At 48.5% G+C, this 17,301-nt stretch overlaps 1 protein-coding gene across 2 annotated transcripts; it reads left to right on the top strand.

Annotated features, from left to right (window-relative positions):
- Window positions 1–6,427: 6,427 nt before the first annotated feature.
- s1pr3a (sphingosine-1-phosphate receptor 3a) lies at window positions 6,428–9,610 on the top strand. Of its 2 annotated transcripts, none has more exons than XM_079739200.1 (2): window positions 6,428–6,656; window positions 7,238–9,610. In XM_079739200.1, the coding sequence occupies exon 2, from the start codon at window positions 7,361–7,363 to the stop codon at window positions 8,600–8,602; it is 1,242 nt and encodes a 413-aa protein (XP_079595326.1). In that variant the 5' UTR covers window positions 6,428–6,656; window positions 7,238–7,360; the 3' UTR covers window positions 8,603–9,610. The 2 variants fall into 2 exon arrangements, with proteins under 2 accessions (XP_079595326.1, XP_079595325.1); XM_079739199.1 differs by having other exon boundaries at window positions 7,199–9,610.
- The last annotated feature ends 7,691 nt before the right edge of the window (window positions 9,611–17,301 follow it).

Below are 17,301 nucleotides of genomic sequence, written 5' to 3'. Positions count from 1 at the left end.
GCAGCCCTGCAACCTCTGCAGATCTCTATCTAGGGCTTCTTTATGCAGAGCATCAGCACGTCACACACACACACACACACACACACACACACAGACCCACACACACACACACATACACACAGACCCCCACACACACACACACACACACACACACACACACACACACACACACACACAGATAGACGCATGCGCGCACATAAGCATACGCGTGCACGCGCACACACACACACATACCGCAGAGTCTGTCTGCCCGTGTCGGCCAATCAGGGTCCGGGACAGCGATTCATTCACAGATCAGACACAAGTCATTGTGCCCATGCGGCCAGGAGAGGGGTCACGTATGGGGGGAAAAAACACTACACTGCCTTACACTCACGCTCCCAATCGCTGCCTGGGGAATACTGAGAACATGGCTAGGGCTTCAGTGTTCCCCTGGGGTGTTTTGGTGGTTTTATTGAACCGTATACAGTGGCTCTATTTATAATGGGCACTGAACGTGGGAATCATCAAAAGTTCACCCTTCAGCTGGTACAGAAGAATGGTACTGTTCAGCTCTCGGATCGAAATTAGTTTACAATTTCTTTCCTAAATGATTTTGATTATTGCTTATATTCCTATAAGCAATAATCAATATATATATGTATATATATATGTATGTACATTCCCATTGCACTCCTAAACATCCCTGGATGGGGGGATCTGCGTTTTTTCTCAAGAGAAATTTCTTCCTTGTTAATTGATAGCGGCTAGGTTTTGCGGGGTGTCAAACATATACGGCGTCTAAAGCCCTTTGAGACTGTAAATGTGATTAAAGGCGTTACAAATACAATTGGCTGGACTTTTTACTGGACAATTTACTATTTCTACAGGCAAAGTTGTCATATTGACAGTCGCACCCAAGATACTGAAGTAAAGGGGATGTTTTCTGTGTGTGTGTGTGTGTGTGTGTGTGTGTGTGTGTGTGTGTGTGTGTGTGTGTGTGTGCGTGTGTGTTTGTGTGTGCATGATGGAGGTGGAGGAGGGGGTGGGAGGGAGTTGATTTGGGTCAGGGGAGCATGTCTGGAACTACACATTGAAACACTTGAGCATTCCTTTAGCTCTCAAGGGAGCAGCAAACTTCTGACTTCTTCCTTATGGAGCAGAATCAGCAGACTGTGCAGAAAGGATGCAGATGGGGCAGGACACGCAAGCACCCTAAAATAGGAATCCTCATGCTCGTTTAGGTTTTGATCTGCATTGAGGTCAGTGACTAACAAGCAAACCAACAAACAACCGTTTAAAGGGCTTACGGGTGCAGACGGGCTTGAAGCTTGTTTGCAGACAAACATGTACGAAAAAAAGGTGTGCAAACATGTACACAAAGACGCAAACACATCGACACGCACAATTATAAAATAAACTGTCTGGGAGTTCAGTGGGTTGAAGAAAATCAGGCAGATTTGAGAAAAGCCACGAATGTTTACAGTACTGAAACCGAAATATTTTTAACATTTCTTGGCGAGGCAAGGTCCCGACCTGTGATATCATAGTTCATGCAGCAATCACAAAGAAAATATATATGTGGGGAGTATGGTGTATGAGGCCCTCACTGACCGAAGACACAGCTGATTCGATTCAGAGAATCAAACTTCTGAGAGACTTTCAAGCTTCCATCATAGGGACTTTTGTCTGAATCCCACTTTAATGTCTCTTTAGCTACATCCATGTATTAGAAGTCTTCTTAAACAAATGATTTTTAATACTCTTAAAATGTATGATATTGAACATAACTGTTTAAGTTAGTTCTCTCTAAATGTCTCTTGTCAGCAGCTGACAGACTATTGAAATCCCCTAAATGCTTTTATTTGTTCAAATAGATAGATGGTTGACAACGTGCTCTAAGTGAAGGATTTTATTGAGACCATCATGAGTGATCTTGTCACCCACTCATGACACAACCAGGATGACACTATGATCAAATATCACCACTGTTAATTCCTTTCTTCCTTATCTTAAAAGACATTGACGAGTGGAAAATGGCAAAACAGTGATCAAATAGCAATTTTTACATTTAGGAAACCACCCCTGCATTTCATACGTCGATACATCCTATCATTCGTGCATTCATCCAATTCATTCATTCGGTAATTCTTCGATGTAGCTATTTGGAGCGTGGACTCAGATAAAGCTGTTATCTGGAGAAGGCATTGGGTTCTTCTCCAGTAAGCATACACCTGGAGCCAAAAATAAACCTCACAGTCTTCAGATAACGGGCTTCCCAAACTATCGACCCAGATAAACAATCAGCTCTACAGGCTTCAAGCTTTATCAAGAACCTTCAAAAACCTGTTCCCAGTACACTGCACACAAACAGAAGGACCATGTCGTGTCCTGGTGTAGATAATGGGAGGGAACAAGGTGATACAAGCCATTTGGGTTGATGCATATCCAAAGCATCTTATCAATACCCTGAGGCCATACACACTTAGCATGGGTGGCCCTAGTAGGAACGCAGCCAGCAACCTTAGCAGTGTTAATATCCTGCTCTTCCAGACATGTTGAGCTATACAGGCCCTTAAATCAAACGCAAATGATGCACATGTTGATAAAGAGATAGCAATTGTTTGGGCATATTATTATTATTATTATGGATTTTTTGCATTTAACAAACAATACAAAACAGCACAATAAGGCACATAGAAAAAAAAAAGAAAAAAAAGGGGGACTTTTTATAAAGCATAGTAGATATAGCATATAATGGTTTGCAGTCACATTAAAAAAACCTACACAGTGTGCTACAGTCATAAATTTGGGCATGATTAATACAAGTGGGTGTCATTGATTCCTTATTCCCTGGGGGTTGGGATATTTGAGTACATTAACACTGACTACCAAGCGAGGTTTGAAGGCTAGGATTGTGCAGTGTTTTTTTACCCCCCGATGTAGGCATCCGAGAGACAACACATAATGCCTACTCACTCCTTAATGAAACTTGCTACTGACAAAATCTCAAATCCTACTGGCATGTCACTTTCACTGTCTGGTTACTCAATGCCTGGCAACTTTATCCATCCTGGTGACAGTTGGAAAGTAAACCACACAAACCAGTACAACAACACACACAGCCCACTCACACACACACACACACACACACACACACACACACACACACACACACACACACACACACACACACACACACACAGACACACAGACACACATGTGTGACTCAATCACAGCATGCACCAAATTCTCTTTGTTATATTAAGTTTTACAAGGCCTCTGTTACGAGGTCTGTGTGTGTTTGGGGGTGATCGGTGATGGTTTGGGGGGAGGGTATTTTATGTTGAGTTTGCCCCCCCCTTGCAATGTTTCCCTCCCTTCCCCAGGAAAATAAATAGGACAGGAAACTGGTGCCCTTTTCTCTGGAAGGCGGAGCTCAGGGCCCTCACAATGTTTTGATATGGTTATAAATGGCTTGTCAGAAAGGGTCTCTGTACGCATCTCTCTCTCTCTCTCTCTCTCTCTCTCTCTCTCTCTCTCTCTCTCTCTCGTTGTTCAGGGTAAAGTCAACAGCTCCAGGGGCCATTTGTTACACTGCAAGGTTTTATGTGGTGACATGTGTGAGAGGGCCACAGAAAGAAAGAAAGAAAGAGAGAGAGAGAGAGAGAGAGAGAGAGAGAGAGAGAGAGAGAGAGAGAGAGAGAGAGAGAGAGCAAAAATAAAAGGATCAATGAGAGGAAGAGGTAGGGACAGATGGAGAAACAGAGCGGGAGGAAATGGGACTGAGAGGGCGAGAGAGAGATATAACAAATACAACAACAGAGAGAGAGAGAGATAGAGGGGGAGAACTCAACCTTCTGAGTTCTGCATTCAAAAACCAAACATCTTATTTCTGCATTCAACATGCAGAACTAAGATATTTAGAGAAAAGAGGCAAATCAGTCATTGAGATAAAACACAGGCCAGTGGCGGCCGTGAAACTGGACCTAAAACTGGACCTGTTGGCGCGTGTTCCTCTGCCATACAAGTAGAACCAGACCACATTGCATGCATCTCAGATGACCCTCATGCTAATCTAAGATACAATCCCCAACTGCAAAACGCCAATAGGTTCCTGGTTGATGAGGCCAATCTGTTTGAATACATACCCTAGTACAGACTGCTATAATAACGACACAACAATATATAATGACTGGCCAGGCTCTCTGTCTCTCTCCCTTTCCCTCCGACCTCGTCCCTCTCTGGAAACCCTTCCTTCTGACAACTTCTCTCAGTGCAGCAGAACAGCTTCTCTCCATCTCAGCATCTCCCGGCCCCGGGGCCGATGTTAGTCACCGCAGTATAGGAACACCATAACAAGCAGCACCGCACTGAAATACAATAAGAGGTAATGACCTCCACCCTCCACTTCCAACTATTTCGCCATCCACTGGCTGGCGGAAATAATGGTTCATGCCAGCAGCAGGCCCTTTCATGGGAATGTGTTTTTTTTTTTCATCCCCCTGTGCTGTAAACACAATGTGTGGCTATGGAGCTGGGGTGGGGGGGGGGGGGGGGGGGGGGGGGGGGGGAGCAGCTGGATAACACAAGGCTGGGAAGGAGGAGGTGGAGGGGATGGAGAGAGAGATGGAGGAGGAGCTGGAGGTGGAGATGGAGATGGAAGTGGAGGAGGGGATAGAAGTGGTGGTGGCGGAGGAGGAGGAGGAGGAGGAGAAGGAGAAGGAGGAGATGGAGATGGAAGTGGAGGAGGTGACGGAGGTGAGTGGAGGAGGAGGCGCAAGCATTGGAAGCGGAGGAAACAATTGGAGGTGGGGGTGGAGGAGGAGGAGCAAGAGCTGGAGGAGGAGCAGGAGGAGCCGGAGGTGATAGAGGAGGTGATAGAGGAAAAGGGCGGAGGAGGAGGAGCAAGAGATATTGGAAGAGGTGGAGGTGGCGATGGAAGTGGAGGTCAGAGTGGTCAGGGTGGACGGGAGGAGGTGGAGGAAGAGAAGATGGGGAGGAGGGGATGAAGGAGAAGGAAATTAAGGAGGTGCAGATGGCGGTGAAGGAAGGGGACGACAAGGAGGAGGAGGAGGTCGGTCATAGGGTCAGAAACAGACGTGTGTCATTACATCCACATCCAGCTGGGCCTCCGCCATCTTTTTCCCTGGTTCTAGTTCCAGGGCCCTGTAGTCACACGCCATTGAGCCTAATAGGGTAACCATGAGCCATGAGAGGTCTGGGAGAATATTCTAGCAGTGTCCCCCTGGGAGGGGAGGGGGGGGGGGGCGCTTGGAATTCCAGGTTATTTGTCACAAAGCATGAGCTTTATTTTTACAGCTAAGGTTGACTGAACACACCAGCTCTTTTTCACTCATGTCTGTTTCATAAACATCCCGCCGCACACAAACACAGGCACACCTCATTGAAATCGAATGGACAAGAGTGCACGCACGCACACCCGCACGCAGATACACACGCACGCACACACACACACACACACACACACATGCGCACACACACACACACACACACACACACACACACACACACACACACACACACACACACACACACACACTCTCTCTCTCTCTCTAGATTGGTCATCCTGACATTGACCAAGTTATCCTCTTCCTTCCAATTAATAAGATGACGATGATGTTCGAGTGCATAGAACACTCTCCCACACTCTGGGCTCTGACGCGGGCGGTCATCCTTCATTCCGCACATTACAAAACAATGTCTCATCAAAGGACGCAGATACACTGCAGACTACGGGTCTGGATCCGTCTGCAAGTTGAACCGCCAGGTCAAGGCTAAATACCGCGAGCCAAGGAAAATAAATAATAAGCTTCAGAGATCATGGGTTGTCTCACCCCTATAACATCACAGTACATTTCGTCTTGTCTGTATACTTACTCAAAAATACTGAATTTGAACACATTTATAAGATTGTGCACTTGGACGCATTTTATCCAATCAAACCGAGTTCGATTGCATTACGCCCACGCTAATTATGTGAGTGACGTTTGGAGTGAAGTGTTTAGATAATACATTTTCCGACAAGGGCCCATAAACACATGGCTTGAGAACAATGTAAAGCCCAAGGGGGTAATAAACGCAAAGCAGATGAGTCATCACAAGTAGACTGGGGATACAAAATAACAACTTTGAATACACTTGAATGAGCCAAGTCTCAAAAGTCGAATGCATAACTTAATATAACAAAACATAACACACCAAAATAAGTCTGCAGAATAGTAGACCGGGTCAATAGCACGACCACAACACGGTATGTTAATGTTTTGGAATGATGATGCCCCATTGGTTTGACCCCTACCATTACACACTGACTCATAATGGGCTGTTAATACGAAGTAAACCGATATGAGAGGATCCCGCCCCAAAAGCGTGTGGGAGCTGGACTGCTCAGAGTGGGGACGACCAGTCATCGAGAGTAAAGCACACTGACAACTTATGACTGAACACACTCCACTCAACTCCCCGAGGTTATTCGACTACTTGGACGTTGATATTGACATTGGTCGAAACTTTTTGAGGACAAAAGGAAAAAGGTTGGGGATCGCGATTGTTCAGCGGATACGTTTGGTGTTCAAAACGCGTAAAGGCAGAAAGATATTGGGGTAAACATTGCTTCATATTGGCGGGATGTAAGTTTCACCAAAGTAACGCAGGTAAGAACAACTGTAACAGTCATGTGAAATGCGTTGTGTGTGTGTGTGTGTGTGTGTGTGTGTGTGTGTGTGTGTGTGTGTGTGTGTGTGTGTGTGTGTGTGTCGTCGATCTCTCGCTGCTTCAGGATGCGATGAAGAACTTTTTCCATAATGTGCTTGGCCCAATGCCTATAGGCTCCTTCAGCTGCACAACATCCCAAAAACACAATTCTCAGAAAAGTATACCTCTGGCAGGAGTTTGTTCATTTGAAACGATGAAGAGTAAGATAAAAATAGACGAGATATCATATCGTAGGCTAATATAACGAGCAGCCTATTTTTATATAAGTAAAATTATGTCTTATGTGGACGATCATAAACCCATTATATATTTTTTTAAACAAAGTTTATTTACAATATATATTTTTATTTAACATCGGAAATCTCAAAAAAACAACGGAAACCATAACAGTAGCTTATAAGATGATGTCCCATCAAGAAATAGCAGAAATTAATGTTTAACTTGACTATGTTTTGGAAATCTAACGAATAGCCTATGATAGGTGGTGCTCACCTTCTCAACTTCGCGGTGTTGTCATCAGGCGGTCATTCAGAAGGCTGTGAGATGCTCCTATCATCACTACCCCGACCCCCCAGGCGACCCTAGCGGGTTCACGGCTCAGTGACGCCCTCTGCTGGCTGACTGCGGAAGCTCAGCCGAAGGGATGGGGAACACCCTGGAGGACGGCATGAACGCCGTCATCGTCCGCCACTACAACCACTCGGGCAAGTGGGACCGGCCGCGCGCCGGCGGCGCCTGCAAGATGGCCGTGCTGCTGCTCATCTGCGTGCTGATCGTGCTGGAGAACGTGACGGTGCTGCTGGCGCTGTGGCGGAACAAGCGCTTCCACAGCCGCATGTACTTCCTCATCGGCAACCTGGCGCTGTCCGACCTGCTGGCCGGCGTGGCCTACGTGGTCAACATCTTCACCTCGGGCCGCAACACCTTCTTCCTGAGCCCCGCCCAGTGGTTGGCGAGGGAGGGCAGCATGTTCGTGGCGCTGAGCGCGTCCACCTTCAGCCTGCTGGCCATCGGCATCGAGAGGCACATGACCATGGTGCGCCTGCGGCCGTGCGAGGCAGCGGGGCGGGGCCGGCTGCTCGGCCTGCTGGGGGCCTGCTGGGCCGTGTCGGTGCTGCTCAGCGCCCTTCCCAGCCTGGGCTGGAACTGCCTGGACCACCTGGCGGCGTGCTCCACCGTGCTGCCGCTGTACGCCAAGAGCTACGTGGCCTTCTGCATCACCGTGTTCAGCGCCCTGCTGGTGGCCATCGTCATCCTGTACATCCGCATCTACCGGCTGGTGACGTCCAGCGGCCGGCGGGTCGGCAGCCGGCCGTCGGAGCGCTCGCTGGCGCTGCTGCGCACGGTGGTGATCGTGCTGGGCGTGTTCGTGGTGTGCTGGGCGCCGCTGTTCCTGCTGCTGCTGCTGGACGTGGGCTGCAGCCCCGAGCGCTGCCCGCTGCTCTACCAGGTGGACTGGTTCATCGCCCTGGCCGTGCTCAACTCGGCGCTCAACCCGCTCATCTACACGCTGTCCAGCCGCGAGATGAGGTCCGCCTTCTTCCGGCTGCTCTGCTGCTGCCAGGGGGCCCTGGAGGGCGGCGGCGGCGGCGGCGGCGGCGGCGGCGGCGGCATGGCCCCGGGCGGGGGCCACGCCCAGCTGTCGCCCGGCACCGTCATCCCCACCGCCGAGCACAGTAAGTCCAGTTTGGGCGGGGTGGGGGTGGGCGGGGGCGGCGGGCTCTGCAAGTCCACTCCGAGTAGAGGACTCAAGGGCCCCGCGGCTCCCCCGAGCGGCGAGGGGAAGCGCGCGGGGGACGGCCCCGCCCCCCACTCGGGGCCCGGGGTCCTGCTGTCGGCCGTCCTGGTCAAGGCGGGGGCCCTGCCCTCCCTCAGCAAGTTCTGAGCGGAGAAGGGGCGGACGGAGGAGAGGGGTTTGGGACGGAAGCAATCGATGGAGGAGCGGAAAGGCTGATCGCTGATGATGATGAGGATGATGATGATGATGATGTTGATGTTGGGGAGGGAACAGTTGGATGAGAGCCAACAGGGGGATTATATAAAGCCACTAGGATCTGCAAATCGATCAAAACGTATTGAGGTTTTTGTTGTTTTTGTTGTTATGAGACTTGAACGCGATGAACTGCCCTCTGACCTTTGAAGCCTGAGCATATCCATGTATGATAAGAGCGGACCTATGCGTGTCTTTCTGCCAAGAAGTGGTGTAGCAATGGCCTACTTCATGTACAGTATGTGAAAACATGAAGGAAAACCTTAAATAATTGAATATAGCTTCATTTGAAAGTGTATAAATGTGTTACTGTGTGTCTGTCAAAATGGTTGATGTAAAGAAGCACATTTGTAAGCAATGTTTAATGCATTTGCTCTGCATCACCTGCATCTTATCAAATTACCCTGTAAACTATTTATTTTCCATGAAAAACCTTAGACCCTTCGGTAACTGGAAGGAAACTATATATATTTTTGCGTTGTGTGCATTAAACCAACATGGTACATGGATATTAATATTGACTTTGGCTTCATTGGATTTGGACTGTGAGAAACACACATCTCACCGTACAAGCACACTGCAAAACACACACTAGCAGCCCCTCACACTAACCACTAGTGAGTAGAAGCGAGTCGTGAGTGGATTTTGAGTTATTTCACCAGCGGTAGACTGTAAATGACATTAGCTGTGGATGATGAAGTTTCTAATAAAGTTACATGCCAGGCAAAATAAAAACATGTATTCTGTTTTTATGAGATTCTTCCCACGTGTGTCATCACTTTACCTCCTCTCATATTGAGTCAATGACGTGTTTCTGTCATAAAACTCTGTGCAGCAGTGTTGTTCATACATGGTATACGGTGCCTTACATATCATAAATAATATCTTAAACTTTAACCTTTCTCTTTGTCACCAGTTTTTTAACGACGACTACACAATGTAGAAATGGCAAACAGTGTTTACACATTCATATGTTTAAACAATAAAGGGGGAATGACATCATATCCTGTGTCAATTTTATGCCTAAATATGCCACTAATTATACTTGTAGATCCTATTGGTACACTTCTTACACAAACCATCATAAACTCCTTGTGCCTGTTAACTGTGTCTTCACCCTTATATATTACACACAATAATACAACATATTCTTATTCACAAAACGGCTTCTCTCACACTAGCATTTTCTAGTTGAAGCTCATAAGCTGTGATATTATGTAGCAATCCATTCTTTATAGTCATGTGAAACTAAGAAATACACCATAAACATATGACATGCCTACCCATTGCATGCACAAACAAAAAATACATAAATGGCTTGCTGACCTCACTCCTCTGTTTACACAAACCCAGATTTGTGTAAACGATTTCAATGAAAATAATGACTTTATTAATGCCAAAGTATCATAACGAGAGCCTGAACCACTTCCTGTGATTGTCGACAGAAACTGGCGACAGTGGGGAAATGAAGGAAGTAATTTTCCTCCATTGTCCTGCGTGACAAAAAGTACCACAATCACACTGATGATACAATCGTTCTCATATCCAAGAGAGGAGAGAATTATCTTACGATTTCATCAGTATTGAACGAAGATCAAATATGAATAAAAAATATTAGTCTGAGATTTTCTTGGCCAATGCAGAGACTTCGCCACAGTCTGTCTGCTTTGTAGCGCGTGGTGCCAGACTACGAATATCCCACCTTGGGGAGCTCATGAATATTAACCAGATAGCAAAGGGCAGGTGAGGTGATTTCCTCATTCCAAAAGCAACCTCCACCAGCATCCTCTGTTGGCCCAACTTCAAGAAAAAGCCGACGCCGCTTTTCCGATGGAGACATCGTGAGTGAGCAGACAGACCTATCTCCGGCTGGGTTTCAATTGGGTTCCAATCCCCAATGCAACACAGCGGCAGAAGGATAAGATAGAGGCTAACTGACATTTCCGAGCTCACCTCGGCTTGAAGAACGTGTGTGTTCTCAACGCGTGGGCCTTTGGTGATATGGGACTGCCAGAGTCGGAAACCCTGTGCAACATTTCCAGCTCAAAAGGTCACTGAAGTCTTCCTGCCGGAAACGCTCTCATCCGTGAACCAGCGGAGTGTGTTTTCCAGGCCTCGTGCCATGAGGGATGCTGTGAAAGGACTGAAGTCATCTGAAAGGACATAACTAATTCCCATAAAGTAAAACCAACTGACCTTTTCCACAACTCTGACTCAAAATGTCTGTCACCCAGATCTTCCAAGATGATGTGGGTAACAACATAACCCTTCTCATGTTTGCGTCATGAAATATCCACAAAAGTTTCTAAACAAAAACAGGAAAATGAATGAGGCTATTGAATTTTGAATACAGCTATTCTGAGGGGTATTCCACAAAGCCGCTTTTTTCACATAACCGGGTTAGTTAACCCAGGGTTTGCGGTAACCCTCTGTTTTCCGTTCCAAAATGAACACGGTATGTTAGTTACTATAGAAACATATGCTCTGAATCAAACCTGGTCAGAGCAGGTTTTGCGCAGGTTAAGTTTGGAACATAACCCGGTTTTGGGTATTCAAACCCGCGTTCACCGCAGATTTCATGTGTTCACAATGGCATGCCCTTTTGATGAGAGGCCTGTTGATATCGGAGTGCAAATTATTCGTTCAATCCACAGGGAGCGATTAATAAGACCACGGCTCGACATCTTGGCATAAGTGTGTCTTGCACTGAAGCGGTTCGTGCGCGACTTCATCCGCTTCCCTGGACACAAACTCACGAGGGTCATAAAAATGGAGTTCCACCAACTTGCAGGTCAGCATTATCTATTTTAAGTGTTCCCAAATGGCACAGAAATTATCCTTGTTGACTTTTAATCTGAGTGTTATATTTCAGGATTTCCAAATGTAATTGGGTGCATTGATGGCACACAAGTGCCCATAACGGCCCCACCTATAAATGAGGCTGATTATGTGAACAGGAAAGGCTATCACAGTATAAATGCTAAGATAGGTATACGCAGCCTATATTGTTCATTTCAAATATCTCCATGGTTTGTTAATCGCTGTCGATCTTGATTTTTTTTTTACCATCACTAGATGATATGGGATGCTTCCCACATGATCACGAATGTAGAGGCAAAATGGCCCGGTCCACGATGCCCCGTGTTGATTGAGCTAAATCATAACTGGTGCGGTGGAACCGACAGCTCTGGGTTAGTCGGCACAGGGTCAATCAACCTAGACTTCTGCGTTAACTCTGTGTTTGTTAATCCTCCTGTGAAAACCCTGCGTTTGTTAATAGTTTGTGGAATACCCCTCAGAGTTATTTGAAGCATACAACAAGATCACCACATTCATCAAAATCACCAGTTTGGATAACAATATGAGTTGCTCTATTTTTATCTGTGATTGTCATCCATGTCCCATTGGCTCATTCCGTTGAGGGCACTTCTTACCAACCGTCGCACACAGCCTGTGTGTGTATTAACTGGGTCAAACACCTTCATAAATCATGTTAACTAAACAGGCGTCGCCAGCTACTTTGAGGACTTAGACACGGTGGATTTGAGTCGTTTGTTGCCGACGAAACCAATTTGCATATGACTAATGTGAACACAACGGAGGACAAGGGAATTGCACCACCCCCTTGTCACTGCAATCCTGATCCTGGCCTTTCTGGTGAGCGAGCATCTGTGTGTGTTTTGTGTGTGTGGTTTGTGTGTGTGTGTGGTTTGTGTGTGTGTGTGTGTGTGTGTGTGTGTGTGTGTGTGTGTGTGTGTGGGCCTATAGGGGGAAGTAGGGAAACACACACCCCAGAGCCGAGCCTCCTATTCCTGGGTAGAGATAGAGGTCATGTGTGTGTGATTGTGTGTGTGTGTGTGTGTGTGTGTGTGTGTGTGTGTGTGTGTGTGTGTGTGTGTGTGTGTGTGTGTGTGTGTGTGTGGGGGGGGGGGGGGGGGGGGGGGGGGGGCTTCCGGGCTTCAGACCCCGATCTATTCTTTGTAAAGGTGAGGAGCAGCGTTTCCAGTCATGGTGGATCAGGCATGAATCAGCTCACGTGTTTGTATGTGTATATGCACGTGCCTTGATGGTGGCCTGTGTGAGGGCGGGGGGGTGGGGGGGCGACGACGACGACGACACAACAGCTCCATCTGCTGTGGAGCGGCTCTGTGAACCTGCAGCTCGCTGTGCCGGTGTGAGGCGCCGCTGTCATTCCTCAGGACCGTTTGAAGCCAGCTCAGAGGTGGAGAGGAGCCAGCCGGTGTGCCGCTGAGAGGCCTCCTTTTGAAGGCTGCCGCTTCCGCTGCTGTGGCGCACGCACACACACACACACACACACACGTGCACGCACACACACGCACGCACACGCACGCACACACAAACACAGCCCCGCACACAATACATTGGTAGATCATCCTCCTGTCTCAAGCAAGGTCCCCTCCCTCCATCTAACACACACACACACACACACACACACACACACACACACACACACACACGCACAATACCCATCTGTTGTGTGAGCATCTTCCTCCCCTACCACCAATCCTGCCGGCTCCTCAATGCACGACAGAGTCATTACACGGAGAACAATACAGACGGGAGACCCAGGGGGCTCTGGTGACAAGCAGCCCAGGATCAAGGGGCTTTCTTTGGGGAGCAGCTGCGGAGGGGCAGGCCTAGCTGGGGCTAGGGTCAGAGGTCACCTGGTAGCAGGATATTAAAGGGGAGCTGCCTCCGGATCGGGGTTTCAGAGCAGTGGTCCCCTGTGGGGATGGAGCAAAGATTGTCCTGGCGCCCACTGTACAAGAGACGAGTGAAAATAAGCGCCTTGACCCAAATCTTTCACACCAAATCCCTGCCCCCCCCCAAGGCAAATAGGGGTGCCATTCTACCACTGCAGATAGGTGGCAGGAGTGGATAAGCAGTTATCCCTCTGCCAATACTCCCCCTCTGTAGCCCCCTTTCCAACACACACACACACACTTGACATGGGCCCCACGCCTCCAGAAGACTCTCCCCCTCCCCCCATCAACACCTCAAACTACTCTAGCACTTACATGTAAGTCCCCCCTCCTCTGCCCCCCTCCCCACACCCGATTCGTCTCTCTTATGACACCCCCACCCTACCCCAAACACCACCACCACCCCTGCAGCTGCTTCCTATACAAGCCATCTCTGATTGCAACCTCTCCTCCTGTCACACACACACACACACACACATGCACACACACACACACACGCACACACACGCGCTTGGCCCGGGCTCCATAACCACCACGCCTGACACCACTGCAGGGATTAGCGTGTCTAGGATGGGGGGGCTGTGTGGATGTGGGAGGGCGGCGTGGGTCTGGGTCGAGGCATGCGTGTCCTCCACTTGTGGAAGGGATCAGGGCCCACAGCTGGCCCTTTCCCTGCTTGGGCGTGCATGCGGCCTGGACTGGTTTGTTTGTCGTTGTGGGACGAGGATGCCAGGAAAGGGTGGCGACACCCTTACCAAGGGCGTCAAGTGTTAATCTACTTAGACATGGGACACAGTCAAAACAAAAAAACTGGAGAAATAAACCAAACAATAGACACACGTCATATGCTGATTTGAAATATCGCAACTAGGAAAATAGTGGTATTATGTGTCGTTGGCAGACATAGCGCTATCGTTATGACAACCTTAAATGTCATGAACTTTAAAGAAAATGCCAGTAGTAATTATTGCTAGAAACCGTGGAGCAGATGTCCCATTTCCCTCTTCTTCTACTAATCCATAAGGATATCAATTATTGTCTACCTTTTCCACTGTGGGCCCAGTAATATGTAAAAATATGCTTTTTATTTCAACGAGCTGCATGCATGCGTGTGTGTGTGTGTGTGTGTGTGTGTGTGTGTGTGTGTGTGTGTGTGTGTGTGTGTGTGTGTGTGCCTGTGCATTTGTTCACAAGATGAATGTGTGGTAATTTGCATATCAGGGGAATCAGTGGTGCACTCAAGCCTGTGTGTGTGTGTGTGTGTGTGTGTGCGTGTGTCTGACAGGTGTGTGTGTGCCTGACATTTTGCCTGGCTCCGCAGTGATCACAGGTGTTCCCTCCTTCAAGCTTGTCTGATAGATTATCAGCCGCTGTCGGCCCGTAACCACGGACACACACCACAGCCTTCACATTACACACAACCTGATCCCGATCAGACAGCTGCACACACACACACACACACACACACACACACGGGGGGGGGGGGGGCAAACACACACACACACACACACAAACACACACACACACACGGGGCAAACACACACACACACGTGTTCGAACACACACACACACACACGTCAAACACACACTAAAACGCACCCCACTCTGGCATGCTGCCGTTGCAGCATTTGTTTCGGCCAACACTCTATACCCTCATGAATCTTATATCCTATCCATTTCAGTTTCATACACTGACGTGCCACGCTCTATGAAGGCAAAGAAGAAACACTCAGAGCCCAGAGGAGCAGCCGTCGCAGGTGGGAGCCAGACAAAGCCAGCCTGGGACTGTGTGCCTCCTTGTTTTTATTTGATTGTGCGTTTCTATGCTGCCACCGGCATTATTCATGTCCACCCCAGGGAACCTTGTTTGGGGAATAGGGAGTACGGCTTCGCTCTCACTTTCATTCTTTCTCTTTCTTTTACTTACAGAGCTCCCCGCTATCCCTCACACATGCTGGCTGGCGCCGACAGACGCACACACATGTGCAAGCGCACGCACGAGAGCGCACGCACGCACGCATGCACGCGCGCACACGCACACACACACACACACACACACACACACACACACACGTGCTGGCGCACAGATGCACACACGTGCAAGCTCACACACACACACACACACACACACACACACAAACATGCACACACACACACACACACACCAGATTTTTGGTTTCTTTTTCAAGGGGAGACGGGGACGGGGGGGTAGGTGAAAATTGCACCTCCAGCTCACCGTCCTCTCACCAGTCTATTTCTTTCTACCCTCTCGCCGTTGTCTCTAAATGTTTCCTCCTCGTCTCTTCTCCGCAGTGCAGAGTGGGAGAGAGAAAGTGAGCACGAGAGACAGAGAGAGAGCTAGTGCGAGACAAACACGAGAGAGTCAGAGAGCCAGAGAGAGAGAGAGAGCACGAAAGACAGAGAGAGAGCGAGTGTGAGAAAGAGCACAAGAGAGAGCGAGAGTGCCCAAGAGAGAGAGAGAGAACGAGGGTGTGCTAGAGAGAGAGAGCACGATAGAGAGAGCACGAGAGAGCATGAGGGAGCACGAGAAAGAGAACGAGCTTGAGAGAGAGAGAGAGAGAGAGAGGGAGCGCAAGAGAAATAGTCAGAGAGCGAAAGTGTGAGCGTGAGAGCGAGAGACCACATGAGAGAGAGCAAGAGAGAGAGAGAGCAGGAGATACCCAGCTCCTCTCTCTCTCTCTCAGTCACATGGGTAATCAGCCACCGATATATAATTTGGCAGCGTAATGAAAGCAATCCCAGTGCCTTTCAATGTAGCGCACCCCAAATAATGAGGCCGTTCCAAACCCTCTCAGCTTACCCCGATCCCCCCCCCCCCACCCCCCGTGTCTCACTCTTTTTCTCTCCCTCCCACAACCCTGCTGTTAAGGGCTGGAGGAAAGCCGGCATTTGAGAGACAAAGTGAAAGGGAGAGGTGTGTGTGATTCTGTGGGCCTACGCATTGGAGTACATGAATTAGGCGTTTTTTTTTTATTTATTCCAAACCTTTGTTCTCCGTTCAGCCCATCAGGGCGGTCCGGCATTTAGTATTTATCATAGTAAACGAGAACAGATGCATCAGAAATCCCCAGAGCCATAACGGCACAAAGACATAGAAATTGGGAATAGATAAAAGCACTTTATTGTTTTATCCAAAGATGAACTGCTCTAAACAAAACAAGGACCCAGCAATCCGCTTTTTCTTTTCTTTTAGTACCGAAGAACGAGCAAACAACACAGTTTAGACACACAACTCAGGCATATTAATATATCGGATAAATTAACCGGAACATTACCTTATATATTTTGGCATAACTTAAGTCGGCGGCTTGAAAACATAATTTGTGAAAGGGGACGAGCTGTGAGACACCCCCCCCTCCCCCACCATCCATGGAAAGGACGCAGCATCATCCAATTCATAGAACACCCCTCGGTTCAACAAAACCCCCAATGTCAAGGAGTGGGACTAGCGTGTAATCAATTGGGCGCTCCAAAGTTCGGGATCTAAAGACACTTTCAAAAGAAATCGTAAAACACTGGCCAACATTCAGAGGGTTTCTAAGAGTTCCTCGGTGGAGGATAAATCGGTGTTTCCAGATCAGCACCTCTTCACTGGGGTCCCCCGGTCTCATGGAGTACTTCCCGGGGCCCCCGGGGGTCAGTGAGGGTAAGGTGGCCTCAGTGGCACGCGGCCTCTTCCCAGACCAGCGAGCGAAACCGGGGTGAAAGGCGACTAGTAAACGGGTCGGGTCGGAGGAGGTACGGTCAATGCGGTCAACGCATGTACGAGCACTGGAGTGGGAGGACCTCAGCGAGGGCACCCAATCAGGGGACGGCTGAAGCAGGTCCTCAACGTTGAGCAGCACGTCA

This window comes from Pollachius pollachius (assembly GCF_949987615.1).
Source record: "Pollachius pollachius genome assembly, chromosome: 7".
Lineage (NCBI taxonomy): Eukaryota > Metazoa > Chordata > Actinopteri > Gadiformes > Gadidae > Pollachius > Pollachius pollachius.
Note: the sequence above shows the minus strand (reverse complement) of the source record. Positions and strands in the feature narration are given on the sequence as shown.

Coding starts and splice junctions, on each gene's coding strand:
- s1pr3a (XM_079739200.1), top strand. CDS start 7,361: ATGGGGAACACCCTGGAGGACGGCATGAACGCCGTCATCGTCCGCCAC.